Source organism: Coturnix japonica, chromosome 24 (assembly GCF_001577835.2).
Source record: "Coturnix japonica isolate 7356 chromosome 24, Coturnix japonica 2.1, whole genome shotgun sequence".
Classification (NCBI taxonomy): Eukaryota; Metazoa; Chordata; class Aves; order Galliformes; family Phasianidae; genus Coturnix; species Coturnix japonica.
In genome coordinates, this window is record NC_029539.1 from 5,335,453 (window position 1) to 5,353,203 (window position 17,751).

General features: G+C 51.0%; 2 protein-coding genes across 2 annotated transcripts; one reads left to right on the forward strand and one right to left on the reverse strand.

The window, feature by feature from the left end:
• The first annotated feature begins 5,805 nt into the window (after positions 1-5,805).
• LOC107324131 lies at positions 5,806-10,244 on the forward strand. Its single transcript, XM_015883848.2, has 4 exons — positions 5,806-6,018; positions 7,326-7,545; positions 8,022-8,080; positions 8,734-10,244. Exons 1-4 carry the CDS (start codon positions 5,853-5,855, stop codon positions 8,859-8,861), a joined length of 573 nt encoding a protein of 190 aa, XP_015739334.1. The 5' UTR covers positions 5,806-5,852; the 3' UTR covers positions 8,862-10,244.
• Positions 10,245-14,793: 4,549 nt separating this feature from the next.
• Positions 14,794-17,443, reverse strand: PTS (6-pyruvoyltetrahydropterin synthase). The gene is made up of 6 exons (XM_015883847.2): positions 17,313-17,443; positions 16,621-16,700; positions 16,299-16,321; positions 15,644-15,700; positions 15,341-15,411; positions 14,794-15,215 (listed from the first exon to the last, which is right to left on the reverse strand). Exons 1-6 carry the CDS (start codon positions 17,384-17,386, stop codon positions 15,074-15,076), a joined length of 447 nt encoding a protein of 148 aa, XP_015739333.1. The 5' UTR covers positions 17,387-17,443; the 3' UTR covers positions 14,794-15,073.
• Positions 17,444-17,751: the final 308 nt, after the last annotated feature.

The following is a 17,751-nucleotide window of genomic DNA, read 5'->3' on the forward strand; positions in this document are numbered from 1 at the left end:
CAGGACCCAAATTGCTGTTACCTCTCCCTGTGAGCACAGCTGTGCCCCATGCAATCTGTTGTGCCTGTCTCCCACTAGCCCCATCCTTTCTATTTTCCATTTGTGTGTCAGTGTGAGCGATTCCTCATCTCCTTTCACTTTGGGTTTGCTGACACTTCCATTAATAACTGTCACATGTGTTACCAGACCCAGGCTTGCACAGACTTAGATCTTCCGAGGCACGAGGAGGGGGCAGCCCCAATCCCACTGCTCTCCAGTGCCCATGCACAGCAGCTCCTGTGCTGCAGGAGGAGGGATGGAGGAGGAGGCAGGACTGAATAGACAACTCCTAAATGGGCTTTTGATGTACATTCTCATGTCAAGCAGCATGGTAAGCCTGGGAGTTCAGGAGTTCCTGGTGTCCTGTGGGGATCTGGGCACCTTTATTTCACCCATTTGGGAAGGCAGTTTGGTTGCAATGCCAGCTTGCTTTCACTGCTGTGCTGCTCTCCCTGGGACCCAAATCCTCGTCACTTTGAAGATCCTAGCTGTTTGACTGCTTTGAATTCATTTGTTTAATGAACCTCAGGGGGCCACTGCACTAAAGCATTCCCAAACATGCTCAGAGCTCTGCAGTTTCTCTGCTAATTAGGGACTCCTCTGGGGCTAAACACAAGAGGTTCTGCTGCTGTGACTGCAGCCGGCACCACGCCAAGGCAGTGCTGAATCTCCAACCCAAGCAAAGACTTTGAGTACTTGCCCTCCCCTATTCTCCATTCTTCCCAGTTAGCAGCACCAGTTTGCCTACCACAAAGTTACATGCACACATCCAAACTGAAAACCAAGGAGTTTCACTTGCCATGAAATGGCAACTGGGGAACTGGGAAAAAAAACTGTATCCTCCTCAATTAATTACAGCAACTTTATTACTCTTCAAAAAGGAATGAAAGTGAGGAAGGTCAGCACACAACCAACAGCACAGTGCTCAGGGCACCGAGAGCCCTACTGAATTAATTGCCAGGCACTTTCATTACTGATTAAATGGGAAATCTCCAAATGCCAGTAGAAAGTGATGATTAAACCACTCCTATAGGACACATCATCTCTCCTTCCTCATCGCACCAGAGGTCACCTTCCAGTTGGCAAATTCAGAAGGAGAAATCTCCAGTGAGGAGGCATCGGTGATAAACAAACAGTCCCATAGAGGTGGAAGCTGTCTTTCTGGAATGAAGTTGCAGACACCTTCACCACACTGCAGCTGGAGCTGACCTGGAGTCGACCAAACTGCCCACCTCCCAGGGCTGCAGTCCCTGGCTTGCCTCACACGTACAAATCCCTCTCTTCCATAGCCCAGATATCCCTTATACCTTTCCCACAATTACTCAAAGAGCCATTCTTACTGCCGCAGGGCCAGGAGAGGTCAGCTCAGCCCCAGCCTCATTTATAGACCCACAGCAGCACCCACACCTGCAGGCAACTCCAGCCCCACACCCAACCTCAGTAGCCTTCAGAGCTGTCCTGAACACAGCACGTCCCAGCGTGAAATGGGGACATAGGCATGAGGGCTGTGGCATCTCGCACCATTGGGCTGTCCTACCATGTCCTACCAGCCATGTCCTACCTCTGCCGGGTTCCTCTGACCCTAATCTTCTCCAGAGCTGTCCGTGCACACTACTGTGGGCCCGGCTGGGACTGCAGAACCACAAACTGGTGGATGTAGAAGGAATCCTCAGGTCCCTCTGGCCTAAGCCCTGCTGCAGCAGGGATACCCAGAGCAGTGCCCACGTCCTCAGCCAGGGCTGTGGAAAGCTGCTGCCATCTCCTGGGCAGCCCGGCACCTTGCCCAGCAGCAGCTCCTCCCGGGGGCTCCCTGAGCTGGGCAGCACGGTGCAGAAGCCCTGCAAGCTGCGGCGGCCATGAGCCCTCTGCAAACAGGGGTGCAGCCTGGTAATGTCTCTGGGCAAACACACTGCCCCGCAAGGCAAATAAAGCATGGGGAGCACTAACAGGTCCCAGCTGAGCTCCTGCTCCGCTCTCCAGTGATGTACAGGGCCCCAATCTCTCCCAGGCATACACCTTTCCACGGAAAGCTGATGCAGTGCTGGTGTCTGGCACCAGATCTGCTCGTAATGGCACTGAGACGCTGCAGTACCCCAGATGGCTTTCCCTTTCCTCAGCAAAGTTTGCAGGAGGGAGATGGCAAAACCTCCAGGAAACCCCTCAAGTGCTGGGGCTGGAGGCAGCGGGCTGGCAGCACTGGGACAGCCAGGCAGGAGCTGTGCCAGAAGCAGACACCAAACGGGGCCAGGTGTGGGCCAGGAGCTTGCAGGTGGCAGCAGAGATGCCATAGCTGCAATTTTTCCTGCTCCCTGTGATGGAGGATGGAGGGCAGGAGCACGGGCAGCCGCAGGACCCTGACTGGCTCAATGGGGATTTGCACCAGTGCAACCTGCCAGACGACAGAACAGTCAGAAGCTGGTAAATGGAAGTGCTGAGAGGCAGTGGAGGCCAGGCAGGAAAATTCCCTTTTGTTAAACTGCTCCCTTTAGGGAAGTGCCTTTTTACAACGCCTTTGTCTTTTAAACAAGATTCCTCCCTTGCAAACACCCTCCTCCCTGCCCTGCAAGCTTTTCTGATGCAGATAACAAAGAGGTCTTCAGGACTTTATCCCTCAGAACCAAATGCAGAGAACAATCCTCCTTTTCTTATTCACGCCCAGATAAAGCCCCTCCAGGGCTCTCAGGCCAGCCAAAAGTCTTTATGGGAAAATCCCACCGCGGGGACTGGGGCAGAGGGCTCCAGTCCATGGGATGTTTCCCTGCAGCAAGCCTGGATCTCATAGGGAAATAGTGGCCTTGCAGTTCTGCTGCATCCTATTAGTGCTGCAGCCCCAGCCCTGAGCTGCTGTGACCCCAGGGAGCTGCTGCAGAGCACGGACAGGTGTGAGGTGCCACACACCGTGCACAGCACAAGGGATCTCTCAAAGCCAGCTCAGCAACCAGGCAGCAATAAAACACCCTGTCGTTACCGAACAAACCAGACCAGTAAACCAATAAAACACCCTGTCGTTACCAGCAAAGCAGACCAGTAAACCTCAACTACCTGCTGTTCAATTCGAGCAAATAAATAGTCCAATAAAGCCATGCAGGGGAGATCAGAGGAAACACACCACCCATGCCTTGGGCAGAGCTGGCAGCCTCACAACACCTTTCTTGCTGCACCAGGGAATGCCCGGCAGGTGGGAAGGAGCCCCACCACGCAGCACAGCCCTGGCTCTGTCCCATTCAACCCCAATGGCATCACCTGTTCCAGCCACAGTGACACAGGACAGATAGTGCCAGTCCTGTTGTGAGTCATGGGAGCAGGTTGTTGCATGCGATGGTTTATTATACCACTGGGTTTTGCTACGGGCACTCCCTCACATGCCGGCTGCTGCTGTGAGTTTCGTTTTCTCACCTTCTGCTCTCCCCCAGGCCAACAGGGCTGTGGGGCTGCAGCTCTGCACCTGCAGCACAGCCCTCACCTCGGGGTACTGACCTGCTCCAGTCCTCCACCTGCGGAGGGAAGGTGCATCTGTCCCTGGGGAAGACAAAAAGGAGATGAGCTGATGTGAAGAAGGGAGTGGGGAGAGGCCCCCATCCTATTGCTCGAAGCAAAGGTCAAAGGTCTGCATGGGCATCCCCAGGGATGGGCAGATCCCAAATCTGGCTGCTCACACACCCTGAGGACAGCCACAAAGGCAAAGTGAGGGGCCCAGTTCCTGTCCCCGCTGGTTCTGGGAGGCAGAAGCCACCTCCTGTGGATACGCAGAGAACAGCACAAGGCTTCTTGTAAATAGTCATGGTTTGACCTTGAAAGAAACATGTGGAATCTGCAGCTTCAGTTTTGCCCATAAATACACAGAAGACAGGGCAGGGAAGGAGCCACGGCACGTGTGCCTGCAAGGAGAAAGAAGGGCAAGAGAACACCTCCTGTCCACCCACCAAGAGGGGACATAAGTCCATCCCCAGATGAATCAGACCATGAAGCCATTTCTGAGCTAAAAATCCCCTTGTTATTGCTTCCCCCAGTGATCCTTCCAGCTGTGTCCTCCCACCATGACAGATTTCTACTCTCCCTTTCCCATGGAAAATACAGCTTTCATCTATCTGCATAGTTGAAGAACAAAACTGTAAATCTCCATGCAGTACATATCGTGTAACGCACACTGCCACTTCCATCACTGCTTACAAAGGTCTCTTTTGCTTTGTACTATTATTTGCTATGTGGTTGTAACAGGACCTTCCTTGTGATATATGTGACACCATCACGTCCTGCCTTTTCTTCTCCAAAATTAATTTCCCTCTCAGAAGCAAACTCATCTGTTTCCAACACCCTCTGCTCCAGTGACACTGGACTGACTCATCCTCATCAGCAGAGAATGGCATAGAGCTTTTGCAAAGATACTATGGGTGAAACCCCCAGGGGCAAATAGCGTCATCAGTGAGGCTGTGCTTGCAAAACCGTCCGCTTCCACCTTGCTCTGCTTTTTCCCCTCTCCATCCCCTCATGGCTGGCTGCCTTCCTTTCTTGAGCTCCTCTGGCTCTCTGTTGCAGGACAACAGACCCTGTCTGTGACAGACTGTGACCCTCTGGGCTCCTTCCACCTCTGCTCAGGGACACCTAGGAGGGAGGGAGGAGTGACCAGGTAACATGGCCATGACCTCAGCCAATTTAGTGAGCCCAAAGAACTCGATCTCCCATTTTCTCCACACCCTTTGCATTACCTCTGCAAAGTTTACCTCTGACCCACATCAATGTCACCAAGAACATACCATCTTTCCCAATACATTCCCTTTTTCTTCCACTCTTTTCTGCTTCTCCCTTCTCACCCTGCTTGTCCTGAACCCACCTATTTTCTGACATTTTCTTCCACTTCTGTTCAGCTTTTGTTTGAAATGTTGAACACAACCATGCATAGTACAGGAGGAACAAAAGGGAACCACCTGTGTGAGGTGGTTTGGTGTTGAAAAAAGGGAAGATGAGAAGGGGAAGGGAATGCAGAACTCCCAGCCTAGAAGTGGCTCAGCAGAATTCAGGTGGGCTCAGCAGAACCTCAATGAGGGTCTCCAGGAACCAGCATGGGGCAGATGGAGGCAGGAAGGGCATTCCCTGCTGACTCAGGCCTGCCACCACCACTGATGAGCCCCACACCTCTGATGAGTGCTGCACACCCCGGATTTTGCTCAGGCTGGTGGCAGGATGGAAAGACACTGCCAGCCCACGCCGTCACCTCCCTGATGGCTCAGGAGCACTTGCAAAAGTCAGCCTCTGGCATCCTGGCCAACAACCCACGAGAGCACAGAGGGGAAGAATAGCAAAGCTCGGGCTCCTTTGCACAGAACACTGAGGGCTTTCACTGAGCCGGCTGTCTGCAGACACCTCTACCATCATGGGTTGGTTTGATTGCTAAGGAAAGCAGGGTAGGGGTTGGCAGTGGGAGCCCAGCGCTGCTCCATATCCCCATGGCCTGGGGTTCCTGCAGAGGTCACTGGGACTCCTGCACAAATGTGCACAAAAGTGGCTCAGGGGAGCAGGCAAGCGGGGACTTGCTTTACATCTATGGGACTCCCCCATGATACACATGCTGTGGGTTTTACCCCCGCACAGCTCATCACCCCTATATTTTAGGCAGTTCACCCAGAGGCCAAGAGACCAGGAGGAAGTAATCTCTAAAACCATGAGAGAAACCTCCCACCAGGGGTGTGTACAACGAGCTGGATGGGGAGGGGGAAATATTTGCATTTACCTCATCAAAATCTCCATATAAATAGGCTGTGAAACGGTCAGGCTTTCTCAGTTCCCAGGTGCACGAAACAGGGACATCCAAGAGGATGATGGCAGCTCACTACTTGCTGCAATTCCTCCTCTTTGGGACTCTGCTTGTCCCCGCATACCTGCAGACGGATGTATGTTATTTTCTCAGTAATGCAATGGAGGAGGGCAATTTCTCATTGACTGTGACACCTCAGGAGTACATGGCCAACACAAGCTACCAGGGTAAGCCACCTTCCATCCCACTGTGCTGCCTCTGCTGCCTCTAACCCAGTGGGATCCTTGAATCTTATGCTGTTCTTAGATGTGCTTAGAACCTGTGCTGTCTAATGATGTTTTACTTCAGGCAGGAGACAGTTCTCCTGTTTGTACCCTGTGTATTCCTATTCCATGTCTATACGATCAAATTCTCTTTCCTTCCTTAGGGTGCTTTTTTCCACCTTAAACTTTTGGCCAAAACACGAAGGACTCAAAAACATGGAATTTTGGGGGGTGCTATCTTGTGGTTTTGTTCCCTTTCCTCCTTGAGGATTTGCCCTGGTTGGCAGTAATGGCTCTACAAGAGAAGAAGTTGCTTTGCAGTTGATGCACATTCAGCATCAATCACGGAAAATGGCTTTTAATCCTGTAAGAGATTTGGTCCCAGCATCCCAGACCTGATGACAGGTGTCCCTTTGCCTTGAGGTTAAGAAAATCTGAACACTGAGAGCAGGGAAACAAGGACATTCTGAGCCCTTCCTTTTCTGCTGGGATGGACAGGCACAGCTTCCCTCGAGCCTCACTCCAGGGCGCACCCACTGCAGATGGCTGCATTTTTCACAGGAGAGGGTTTTGCTTACAGCTGTTACCTTGAGCTGTGATTCTTTCTGAGCACAGGATTTGGGTTTTGACGCTAACAGCCATTCCACACCATCTCCTCTGTCTCTGGCAGTCCTGAGGGGTTTCACTTGAAGCCGTTCTCACCTGAAGGATGCTGAGGGCCAGGAGGGCTACAGCCAGGTGGCACACACAGCTGTATGCACCTGACTGCTGGCAGGCAGGTCTCCCCATGCTCCAGTGTGCTTCCAGTCCCACTGCTGCATTCAGTAGCAGCGTGGTGCACAGCAACATTGCACAGACTTGTCACTGCTGTGAATAAGCAACCTGGGATGGAGACTGGGAGAGCAACAGGGTGGGGATGGCAAAGTCAGCTGCGGGCTGCTCACCAGATCATCCCCTGCGTAATTTCCACCCCTGCCATTTGTGTGGGAGCCAGTTAAGATTTCCTCCCAGGAGCTGTGGTTTGACTTGGTGTCGTCATCCTCCATAGCAGGGGCTGTAGATGGGGACTGAAGAGATCCCCCTGTTAAGAGCAGGGGGGAGGTGAGAGGCTCTTCTTGCTTTGGTGAGGGGACACCACCTTCCCTGAGCCTCTGTGTCACACAGACAGCACTGTGCGAGCTCCCTTGGCTGAAAGCCCTGAAGGCAGGGGATCTGAGATAGCAGTCCTATGGGACAGACAACTTACTTTGTCTCATTTGCTTTCTTTGCAGTTACAGTAAGTGTTGACAGAAACTACACCGCAGACAGAAATGTGACCATGTATTTACTTCAAGCCTTGTCCCCCCAAAATACCAGTGAAGGAGAATGGCATGGAGTAGAAAATCAAACCTGCGATGATGTTGAGACAGCAACATTAAATGGCGCTGAAGAACTTTCTGCAACAGTAAATTGGACATCTCCAAGCAGTAACCTATCTTCCGTGGAAATAAGGTAATGCTATGTCCCAACTGGGATAGTACTCACCTACACCAGCTCCCAGCAATGCCCACAATCAGGAGCCCACCCCCAGAACAGCAGCTGTAACAAACTCTTGTGCCTGCTCCAGATTTTCACTTGAAAATACAAAGGAAATATTTTCTGCAAAGCCAAATCTGGAGGTCACTCCACTGCCAGCCTAGTGGTTTGCTCACTTTAGAAAGGATGTAAATTAGTTCAATGGAAATTAAGGGACTGAACACCCCTTATTTCCATGAACACTAATGAAGCTGCACCAATGGAAAATATTTACCAAAGGAAACCATAGCCATTAATCTGATTGGCCTTATCTGCCAGAAGGAAGAATGCGAAATCTCATTACTCTAGTGATTACCAGGAACACTGCTGTTACAAGGAACAGGTGGTCACAGCACACATCCCATCTCATGATCTGCTCTTCATGCCTTTTCCTCTCTTCCCTCCCTCCATAGGGCATACATCATCTTTGACAACAGTTCCACTGAGTTCAAGAAGGTGACCCTGCAGGAAGGTAAATAAATAGGGTGCAGTGGGGTGGTCTCTCAGTGGGGTGAGCAGTGTGCCATGGTGTTGGGTTTCCCATCTCTCCAGTAGCCAGGAGACAAGGCAAAGACACCCAGAGAGGTGAGAAGGTCTTCAGGATTAATGCTATACTTGAACTTATAAATTCTTCCTTTCACCTTTAAGGGACACTAAATAGCCACAGAGAAGTTGCAGGTTGGATATTAGGAAGAATCTCCCTTCCAAAAGTGTGGGCAGGCACTGGAACAGGCTGCCCAGAGAGGTGGTGCAGTCACCATCCTTGGAGGTGTTTAAGGAAAGGGCAGGTGGTACACGCAGGGATGTGGTTTAGTGGGCAACAGTGTTGGTAGGTGGATGGTTGGAGTGGATGATCCTACAGGTCTTTCCAGCCTTACTGATTCTATGGTTCTAAGTGCAGAAGGTACATGGAGGCTTGCCATCATGGGTAATGCTTCTGTAGTCCAGGGGATCCCCTGCCCCCAGGAGCCTCAAGCCTAACCTGACAATGCTCCACTGATATCAGTGGATATACTCATACATCCCACTCCATACCACAGGTCTGACACATTTCTGAAAAATGACAGCAAGTAGGTCTGTAGTTGGCCCTGTGCTCTTCTAATCTACCCTGGGGGTTTCTTTCAGATCCACAAACAAATCCAACCATAGCCACGACAACCCCTGACTCCGTCTCCGCAATCCAGAGCAGCTTCTTCTTCATCGCCATCACTCAGCTGCTGATGCTCCTCACTACAAGCAAACTGCTCTCCTAGGAGATGGGGAGAGGAGATGACCCAGCTGTGCTGCTCCTCTCCTCACCCACAGCACAGGTGGGAGGGCAGGCAGCTGATCTACTCAGGAAAATCACTCACTTCTTATGTGTATTAAGATGATAACTGCACTTCTACATTAGATTATAAGGGTCTATGGCCACAGAGCTGATCTCCCCATACTTCCCTCACCCAGGGCCAGCAAACGCAGCAAGATTAGCAAGTCAGAGATCACTCTGCTCTGAACAGCTGGAGGAGGTGATTTAGGAGCAGACCCCTTCTAAGCAGGAGCACTGGATGGGTTAATCCTTTCCTCAGCACCTGGGGTCCCGTGAAGCACAAAAAAAAGCATGAAAGTGCTTAGAGAGGGGAAAGGCCCTCTCCTCATCCTAGTACTGCTGTGTGCTGAGGAGCTGGAGGAGAGGTCTGTGAGCCACAGCCAGGGCAGAGCTGGCTGCTCTTGTGTCCTGGAAAGCTCCCTTGGTTTGGTTCTGGCTCTCTTGAATGGTGGAGAGGGTGGTTGTTTTTATTCTCTTTTTTAATTATTTTTTTTTTATTCAGTTTTTAATCAGCAGCAGTTTCTGCTGTGGGATGTGATTGGACGGGCCATGGAATGTCTTGATTTTTTTTTTTTTTTTTTTTGTGTTTTTATACAGATGGAATTTATGAAGGAAATTGCAGTAATTGCTATTATTTTTATTTTATTTCTGAAGCAAATCTCAATAAACCAAAGAATAAAAGCTGGCTGTTGCACTGAGCAGTGTTTGCTGGCTGGGACACAGCCAGGCTCCAGCCCCAACCAGCACAGTCTGCCCCTGCAGCTCATGGCTGTGTGTAAGGGGAATTTGCTTTCACCTGTCCTTGAACCCAGGGCACAGCCCTCAGCCCTGTGGACTCCAGAGCCTGGCTGCCTCCCAATGATGTGTTCCTCTGCTCCCCACTGAGGCTCTTGTTGCTCTGAAGTGGACATATCTCACTCAAGTCCACTTTTGTTCAGATTTTGTCTCAAAAAGCTGTGGTTTGCCTCCAAAGAAGAAATATCCCTCCCTCTCATAGCTGGGTTTTGCAAGGCTGTAGTGAAGCCTCACTGATTTCCACTTATTCCCACCCCTGGAGATCTGTTGGCTGGCTGCTTTATAAAGTCAGCAGTCCCAAGCACAAAATTAAGCACAATATTATGAATGATATTTCCACTGCATGGAGTGATTGATGCACCTGTGGAATGTTTCACAAAATTTCACTGAAATACGTTTCTACGGCCCAGCTATTACAGCTGCCTTCTGTTCTGCAGGCAGGTTAATTAGCAGCTCCTGAGTAACTGGAATAATGTTATACTTTCCAAGATGGCAGTGCATAGCACTCAATAAAATCCTACTTAGCGCAGTATATTGCCTTTCTACTCTAATCTTCCTGTCAATATGACTATCTGGTCAGATAACGTATCAAATCTCCTCCAGGTAACCTTACAGCAACACCCTGTTACCAGGCTTAGGGTGGGGAGCAGGCTGGGATGCTGAGCACTGGGCTGCACCCCTCCCTATGTGCAGAGAATGAGGAACCCCTCGTGCTTACAGCTCCCACAGAATGCCCCCAGCTTCCTGTCCTGGCTTTCCTTCTGTTTAAGCATTGCCAGAATGGCTGCAGCTGTGAGCAACAAAGCACTGCAGCACTTCCCCACCCTTCCATTGCTTCCATTGCTTCCATTACTTCAACTTCATGACACCCAGGGAAGCTCAGTGCTTCGTGGAAATCAGAACAACCCCAATTTCTTGGAGTGCAGACTTAACCTTTTACTGCTATTTCTCACCCTTGATACAGCAGGAGGAAGTATACTGCTCATTCTGAGATCAACATGACCATCAGGATTAAACATTAACCTTCCTTGCTCCATTTCCACCCTTGCAGAACAAGGGGTGGATCCAGCCCAGCTCACCACTGACCCATCTTTCCCAGCAGCAGCAGCCCTGCTCTGAGAGCAGAACACATAGGGCTGTGTTCTGCTGTGCCAAAGGGCTGTGCCAAAGCCTTGCACACTTCTGCATCACTTTGAGAGCAGTCATAGAGTTTCCCAAGCCCTGCTGCAAGGAGGGAACAAACAGCTCCTGTCTCTGGCACAGTGACAGCCAAAGGGCTGATGACCCTCCCATCCTAATGGCTTTATGGCACTTGGGGACACACACACCCAAGCAATAAAAGATGCATTGGGTGTCAGGACAAAGCAAGCAAACATCATGTTCGGATGGGTCGGACACACAGCAGCACCCCTGTACGTGCGTTGCAACCATGCGCTCCTTCCCCCTCTGAGCACACAGATGCGGTTCAGCAGCAGATCCACCGCTCCCTGCTCCCCAGCACTGCCCTCCTCACTGCACACAGGGCCCGGAACCACATGCCATGAGCCAGGAACTGCAGCCTGACCTCAGAAGGAAGAGCTGGGCTGCCCCATCAGACACACTGTGTGGGTTATTCATTAACGTGGTCAATGTTGGGACTACAGTGAAATACAAACAACAGCCTTGGGAGTGGCACTGAACTTGGCTCAGCCCCAGTATTTGCCCCCACCCCACAACACTGCCCCTGTGTGGGACAGGAAGGCAGGAGGGGGTCCCTCCACTCAGTCCCTGCTGAATTCAGCACAGCGTGTTTCTGATCTTGCCATCATTACACCGCTATTTGTGTTTCAGTGTGTCATGCTCCTACAGTAGCTCTCCTGGGATTAGCTCTGAAATTTTAATTGCTGTCCCGGACACCCCTGTCACCTGAACAGCTCTCCTGTTTTCCAATTTCATCACTCAGTAACTAAGTCACAGCACAGAAATGCCTAATGTTTAACGATGCTAACTCTACACAGCCCTCCCCAGCCCATGAATTTGGATGTTGATTCCTGCAGACTTTCTTGCATGGACTCACACATTCCTGCAAAGAACAAGACCCCTGTGAGCAGAAGGAGAGCACCAGAACTCCTGGGGCATCACAATCTCAACACTGCCTGCCCCCAGCACCCCCACCATTTCCCAGTCCCTGCTTTATTTCCATCACTCCAGCTTTGCTGCAATTTAAACCTAACAGATCATAGAATCACTGAGGTTGGAAAAGACCTCTAAGGTCATCCAGTCCAACCGCCCACCTACCACCATTACTGCCCACTGACTGTGTCCCTCAGTGCCACATCTCCACATTTCCTGAGCACCTCCAGGGACGGTGACCCCACCACTCCCTGAGCAGCCCGTGCCATTGCCCGACCACTATTTTGGATGAGTTTTTCCTGGTATCCAAGATCAGACGAGTACTTCCTGGACATGCAATGCAGCAATAAATACAAATTCCCCAGTTACTGTGGGACTTTGTCAGCGTTACGTTGTACAGCAGTAAAACTAATGTGGGCTATTCTTTTCTGGCCCAGTACCCAATTTCACACTAAGAATAGTACATTGCTGTACTTTTTCTTGTTTATTGTCATCACTATCGATAGCTACATTATACTTCTGAGAAAGCCACCACGTGGTATGTTTGGGTCCCTGTGACGTACTGAAGATCCAAAGGACCTGTGAATCACAGAGCACCATTTATATCACAGTGGTTAGGCAGCCTGATGCATCACACCTGAGAATGAGAGAACAGCAGAACTTGGTGAAGGGGCACAGCTTCCCCAGAACAAAGGCTGCTGTGCCCCACACAGTGAGAAACAGAGGGCTGTGATGCCATCAATGAGATCTGAGCACTCCCACCTGTGTGACACTGCAGAGCATTGGTTTTCAACCTTCTGGCTTTCCTAGGCCACACTGAGTGAAGAGGAAACGTCATGGGCTGTATATACATAGGCCGCACTGCAAATAATGCCTTCCTTTTATTTGCAAGGAAACTACAACTGATAAAAGAGCATAACGCTATTGAATAAAGCAGGTTCTCAGCTACAAAACACTGTTTTTCAACATAGGCACCACCATTAGCTGTGCACTTTCACCAGCAATGAGCAAGAGGTGCAGCTGCACATAACAAAACCTGCACCAGCAGAGGTGACCCACTGTTGCCACTGTTGAAATGCACCACCCACCTCTCACTGTGCTCACATCCACTGTTTGGTCTCCAGGCACCTTCAGCAAATGTGGATTTATGACAGTGGGGTCATGATTCCACCCCTTTGCTTCCTCTGCACTTCCACGTCAGACACCGCTGTGTTCAACTGCCCCTCTGCTGCCATCTGTCACACAGCAACAACATGGAACGGGATATTGGTGGGAAGGTTCCACCTCTATTGCTGTGCCACCACCATCTGCCTCCAATGTGGTGGGCTGACATCATAGTACAGGAGGCATTACTTTTGGAGCAGCTCTCATTAAATATACAATGTAGTTAACATACACAAGTAATCAAGCTTATCTTAATTTTGAATATTTTACAACATTAAAAGAAAGAGGGCAGCAAAGCCATTGGGGTCTGTGGCCCTGTGGTTGTGAAGCTAACAAACACATCAGTGTGGTTCGGTGGCAGTGGCTTCAGCTCTCAGTGAGGTCTCACAGTGTTGGTCAGAGATGTTGGATGAGATGTTACTCTTCCTGTGCTTCATCCTTGAACACAGTTGCTCTCAAACCCCGTGCCCTGGTTTCAGCCCATGGCACTCTGCAGTGGGCACAGTGAGCAATGGATGCACACCTGGAGCTGGGCTGTGTGAAGCTGTGTGTGGGTTGGACACAAGTGCTGCAGAGCCTTCAGCTCCCACAGCACCAGCACTGCTCTTAGGAGGACGGGGGCACTGCCAGAGCTCCACAGCTCTGCTGTTGCAGAGGATGAGGTCAGCAGGGCATCCACTTCCTGAGCTGGACCCAGCCACAATGTCTGAGCAATAATGGATGAAGACATGGGACCATCCTCATGTCTAGCAGACATAGTTCTAAATAAAGCAGTCAAAGTATTTTCTGGAGCCATAACCAGCACATTCCAGCCAAAGGTGAACTATTAGGTAAGCTTCATTAAGCCTTTCCAAGTGGTGCTGTTTGCTGTCATTATTCAACCGCAAACTTCCTTGTAGCGCTCGTAAATTATTACTCTGGGTATCACCTTTTAATTATATGCATTTAGTTATTCTTTGCAGCCATACCTCCCAATGACTCTCAGTACCGCTTGGCACATTGCTCATGTGATAGGGAATCACACGCAGAGCTGCTCCAGCCCAGGCTGGCAGGTGGGAGGCCCTCATTGCAGCCAGCTGAACTGTGCTATTGTTCCCTAACTGGTTTTACGTGCATTCCTCTCCCAGTTCTAGGATTTCACAGTATCCTCAGAACTGGCTGCCATTCAGCTGAACACATCACAGCCCCATCCTCTGCAACCACCCAGCTGTGGGAGGCAGTGGAAGCAGCAGCCCCAGTGGTTGGTGCACACCAAAGGTCTACACGAGCTTTCCAGACTGTGGTTCTTTTGGTGAAAACCCCACATAGCTGCTGATCGCTGCAGTTGGGAGCACCCATTGGCTGCTTCCTCCAGCAAAGGGAGAGCTTCATGCTGTTCCTACAGAATTCCTAAGAAAAGCACACTTTATCTTGCTGCTTGTGCCACAAAGCTTTTAGGAGTCTACAGTCTCAAAGCATCCCAAGTCAAGGGCCAATAAACTGCATTTAGGGTCAACTTTTTACATGGGTAGACAGTGACAGGACAAGGGGAAATAGTTTTAAACTTAAAAAAGGGAGATTTAAATTAGATGTCAGGGGGATGTTTTTCACAGAGAGGGCGGTGAGGCGCTGGCACTGCTGCCCAGAGAGCTGTGGGTGTCCCATCTCTGCAGGCACTCAAGGCCAGGTGGGATGGGGCCATGGGCAGCCTGAGCTGGTGGTCAGCAACCCTGCCCATGGCCGGGGGGTTGTAACTGTATGATCTTTGAGGTCCCCCCAACCCAAACTGTTCTATGACTTTAAGACATATATGCTGCCAAGCCAGCTCCTCTCTGGATAGCTGCTTTATTTAGCATGGTACAATTGCATATTGCACATCAGCTCAGCACTCTGGTTTTATGAAACCGGAATGTCTTGGGTAAAGGCAGATGCATCAGTGAATTGTGATAACCCAAACTGCTGCAAGATCTCTAGCAGAAGAATTCCCTTGGTTGGTTCTTTTGCAGTACATAACCAAGGCTTCATTTCAGAACACAGTGAGCGGGGCTGATGGTGCCACTGACGTGAGCAGGTGTCAGTTTCCGACCAGCTGAGCTTCAGCTCATTTCACCTCTCAGAAATTGTTTCTTCTCCTTTATAGACCACAATGTTCTGGTCCGTTTCATACACTTTGACTTTATAAAGCATTCCTGCAGGCAGAAGCCTCTTGAGGTTTTCCCAGATGAACACTGCAACGTTCTCTGTGGTGCTGGGAGAGAAACATCAGCAGACTCAGACCCATCAGCAATGGCACTCACAGCGCTACCCCAGCTGAGGTCTGAGTCCTGCACTGACTGCTGCCCAGCCCTGCAGCCCCCCCAGACCTCCACCCACCTCACCACCTCAGTGAAGTAGGGCACATCCTTATCCAGGTTTTTGTGGTCGAGTGGCTCCATGATCGCCTGCTGCAGAAAGAGAGGAGAGTCCAGGTTCCAGCACTCTGTACACAAATGTGCAGATATCCCTTCATCCACCCATTAACCTCCCAGCTGAGACATGGCACTGCCTCACATCACCGTGCTAAAACACTTGAGTCCTTAAATCACTCCTTAACTTCTTTGTTTACAACCACTGTTAACTCACCATGTTTCCAACAGACAAACTAACACAGGGGTGTCTGGGAGAGGGGTGCTTTACCTGCATGTACTCCTTCAGGTCTGTCAGGTTTATAACCATTCCCGAAACAGGGTCAATCTGGAGGGAAAACAGAAGGCAGATTAGTAGCCTAGCTACGGGCCCTTGTTACCAAGGCTGCCTTGAGCTGGCACAAATCAGAGCCATAAGAAAAATCCCTCTTCACCTTCACATATTGAGTCCCTACTCTACCCCTGTATGTGCACACAGCAGCCTGCGGCTCTGCTCCCTGACACCAGGGGGAAAAGACTGCCTGCAACACACAGAATCATAGAATCACAGAGGTTGGAGAAGGCCTCGAACACCACCTCGTCCATCCACCTGCCAGCAGTACTGCCCACTGACCACGTCCCTTCAGTGCCATATCTCCACACTTCCTGAACACCGGCAGGGATGGTGACTCCACCACTTCCCTGCGCAACCTGTGCCACCACCCAACCACTCTTTCCTAATATCCAACCTAAGCAATCCAATCCAATCTAACCTCAGTAACCTCAGCCTCGTTAGGGGCAAGGTGAACAGCTGAAGTTTGAAAACCTTCCACAGTGATGCACATACCACAGGAAACCCAGCAACTAAACTGAATCTGCTGGAGACAGAGCCCTATTGCCCCACTGCCACTGCTGCAAGGAATGAAGGAACATTGAGCATTACTCACCTCTCCACGCACAGTGACTATAACTGCAATTTAAATTAAAAGGAAAACAAAGAGGAATTATTAGATCATGTGTGTGACACCATGAACCTGAGATCAACCCTACTGGTGATGGAGGCAGAGAACCCATTCAGCAGTTCCTCACCAGGTGCAGGCTGCACAACACTTACAAGCACAACTCTTTTAATTAGAAGTTATCCACTGCATTAAGAGTAGCAGCTCTGAGTCATGCACTCACAGAGGCCATTCTACTGATCCCCAGGGACACCCTCATGTCCATGAAGAGCCACATGCACACATGTACACATGGAAGCCAACTCCTTACCCTTGTAGTTGTGCCCATGGCCATTGGGATTGTTGCACTTCCCAAAGAGTTTCAGGTTTTCTTCATCACTCAGTGATTTACTGCAGGAGGCAGACAAGGCACTTCAGAATCCACTGCAGATTTGCATGGTGTCACCCCAGCTGCGTGTCCCAGATCCCCCCATTGCTCCCCCCAGGCCAGGTTGGATGGGAATAAGGCCAGGCTGGAAGAGATGCTGCACAGCCCTGCCTATGGCAAGGGGTTGGATCCAAATGGTCTTTAAGGTCCCCTCTTAACCTGCGCCATTCAATGACTCACCCCCTCCCGAACTTAATCCACAATTTCTCCCACCGCGAGGGCAGCACAGAGGGAGCACAGCAGAGCCTGGCTTGGATCACCAAGTCCCATCCCATTCGTCTCATGCAGACATGATGGCATTGTTTGTTTGTTTGTTTTGTTTGTTTTTCTGTCTCGCTTTTGTTCTTAGGTCAGCAGTTCCATACATCCCGCCTGCCTCACCCCGGCTGCAATTCATGCCTGATCAGCACAAAACCATTCGGGTTCCTGGTAAGCAGCGCCAGAACTGCAACCAGCGCTGCGTCTTACGAGCGAACCAACAAACCCAGCGGAACTTCCCCGTGCAATACAAAGCACGGCGACAGGACGCGACCCGGCAGCGCCCGGCGGGGCAGCGCCCGGCGGAGCCCCCTCACCTGTGCAGGCGGTGGCAGGCGCTGAAGCTGGCGGTGCGGGACAGCCGCGCCAGGCGCGCTGCGGGCGGTGCCATTGCGGGGCGGCTCCATCCGGGGCCCGCAGCGAACGGCTCCGCAGCGCCTCCCGCGGTGCCCGGCCCGGAGGGATGCTGCGCTGCTGGGCGGTGCCGGGAGCAGGTTCTGCTCTAGGGAACGGCAGCGAGAAGCAGCCGAGTTTAGTACAGTGTGGGCTGTTAGACCAGGGGGGTTAAGGCCAGAGGTGGGGGTCGGCCTCTTCCCACAGCAATAAGATGAGACAGAATGCCTTTAAATTGCTCCAGGGGAGGGCAGAGTGGATATTAGGAAAAACATCTCAGGAGAAGTGGTTGCGCACAGGCTGCACAGAGAGGTGGTGGTGGTGGAGTCACAATTGCTGGAGGTGCTCAGGAAACATGGAGAT

Bases quoted from the DNA above. Each gene is read 5' to 3' on its own strand.
- LOC107324131 (XM_015883848.2), top strand. From the start codon at position 5,853: ATGATGGCAGCTCACTACTTGCTGCAATTCCTCCTCTTTGGGACTCTG. The intron at 6,019-7,325 runs GTAAGCCACCTT...CTTTCTTTGCAG, and splicing joins GGCCAACACAAGCTACCAGG to TTACAGTAAGTGTTGACAGA. The intron at 7,546-8,021 runs GTAATGCTATGT...CTCCCTCCATAG, and splicing joins CTATCTTCCGTGGAAATAAG to GGCATACATCATCTTTGACA.
- PTS (XM_015883847.2), bottom strand. From the start codon at position 17,386: ATGGCACCGCCCGCAGCGCGCCTGGCGCGGCTGTCCCGCACCGCCAGC. The intron at 15,701-16,298 runs GTGAGTAATGCT...TTTTCCCTCCAG, and splicing joins TAGTCACTGTGCGTGGAGAG to ATTGACCCTGTTTCGGGAAT. The intron at 15,216-15,340 runs GTGGGTGGAGGT...TTTCTCTCCCAG, and splicing joins TACTTCACTGAGGTGGTGAG to CACCACAGAGAACGTTGCAG.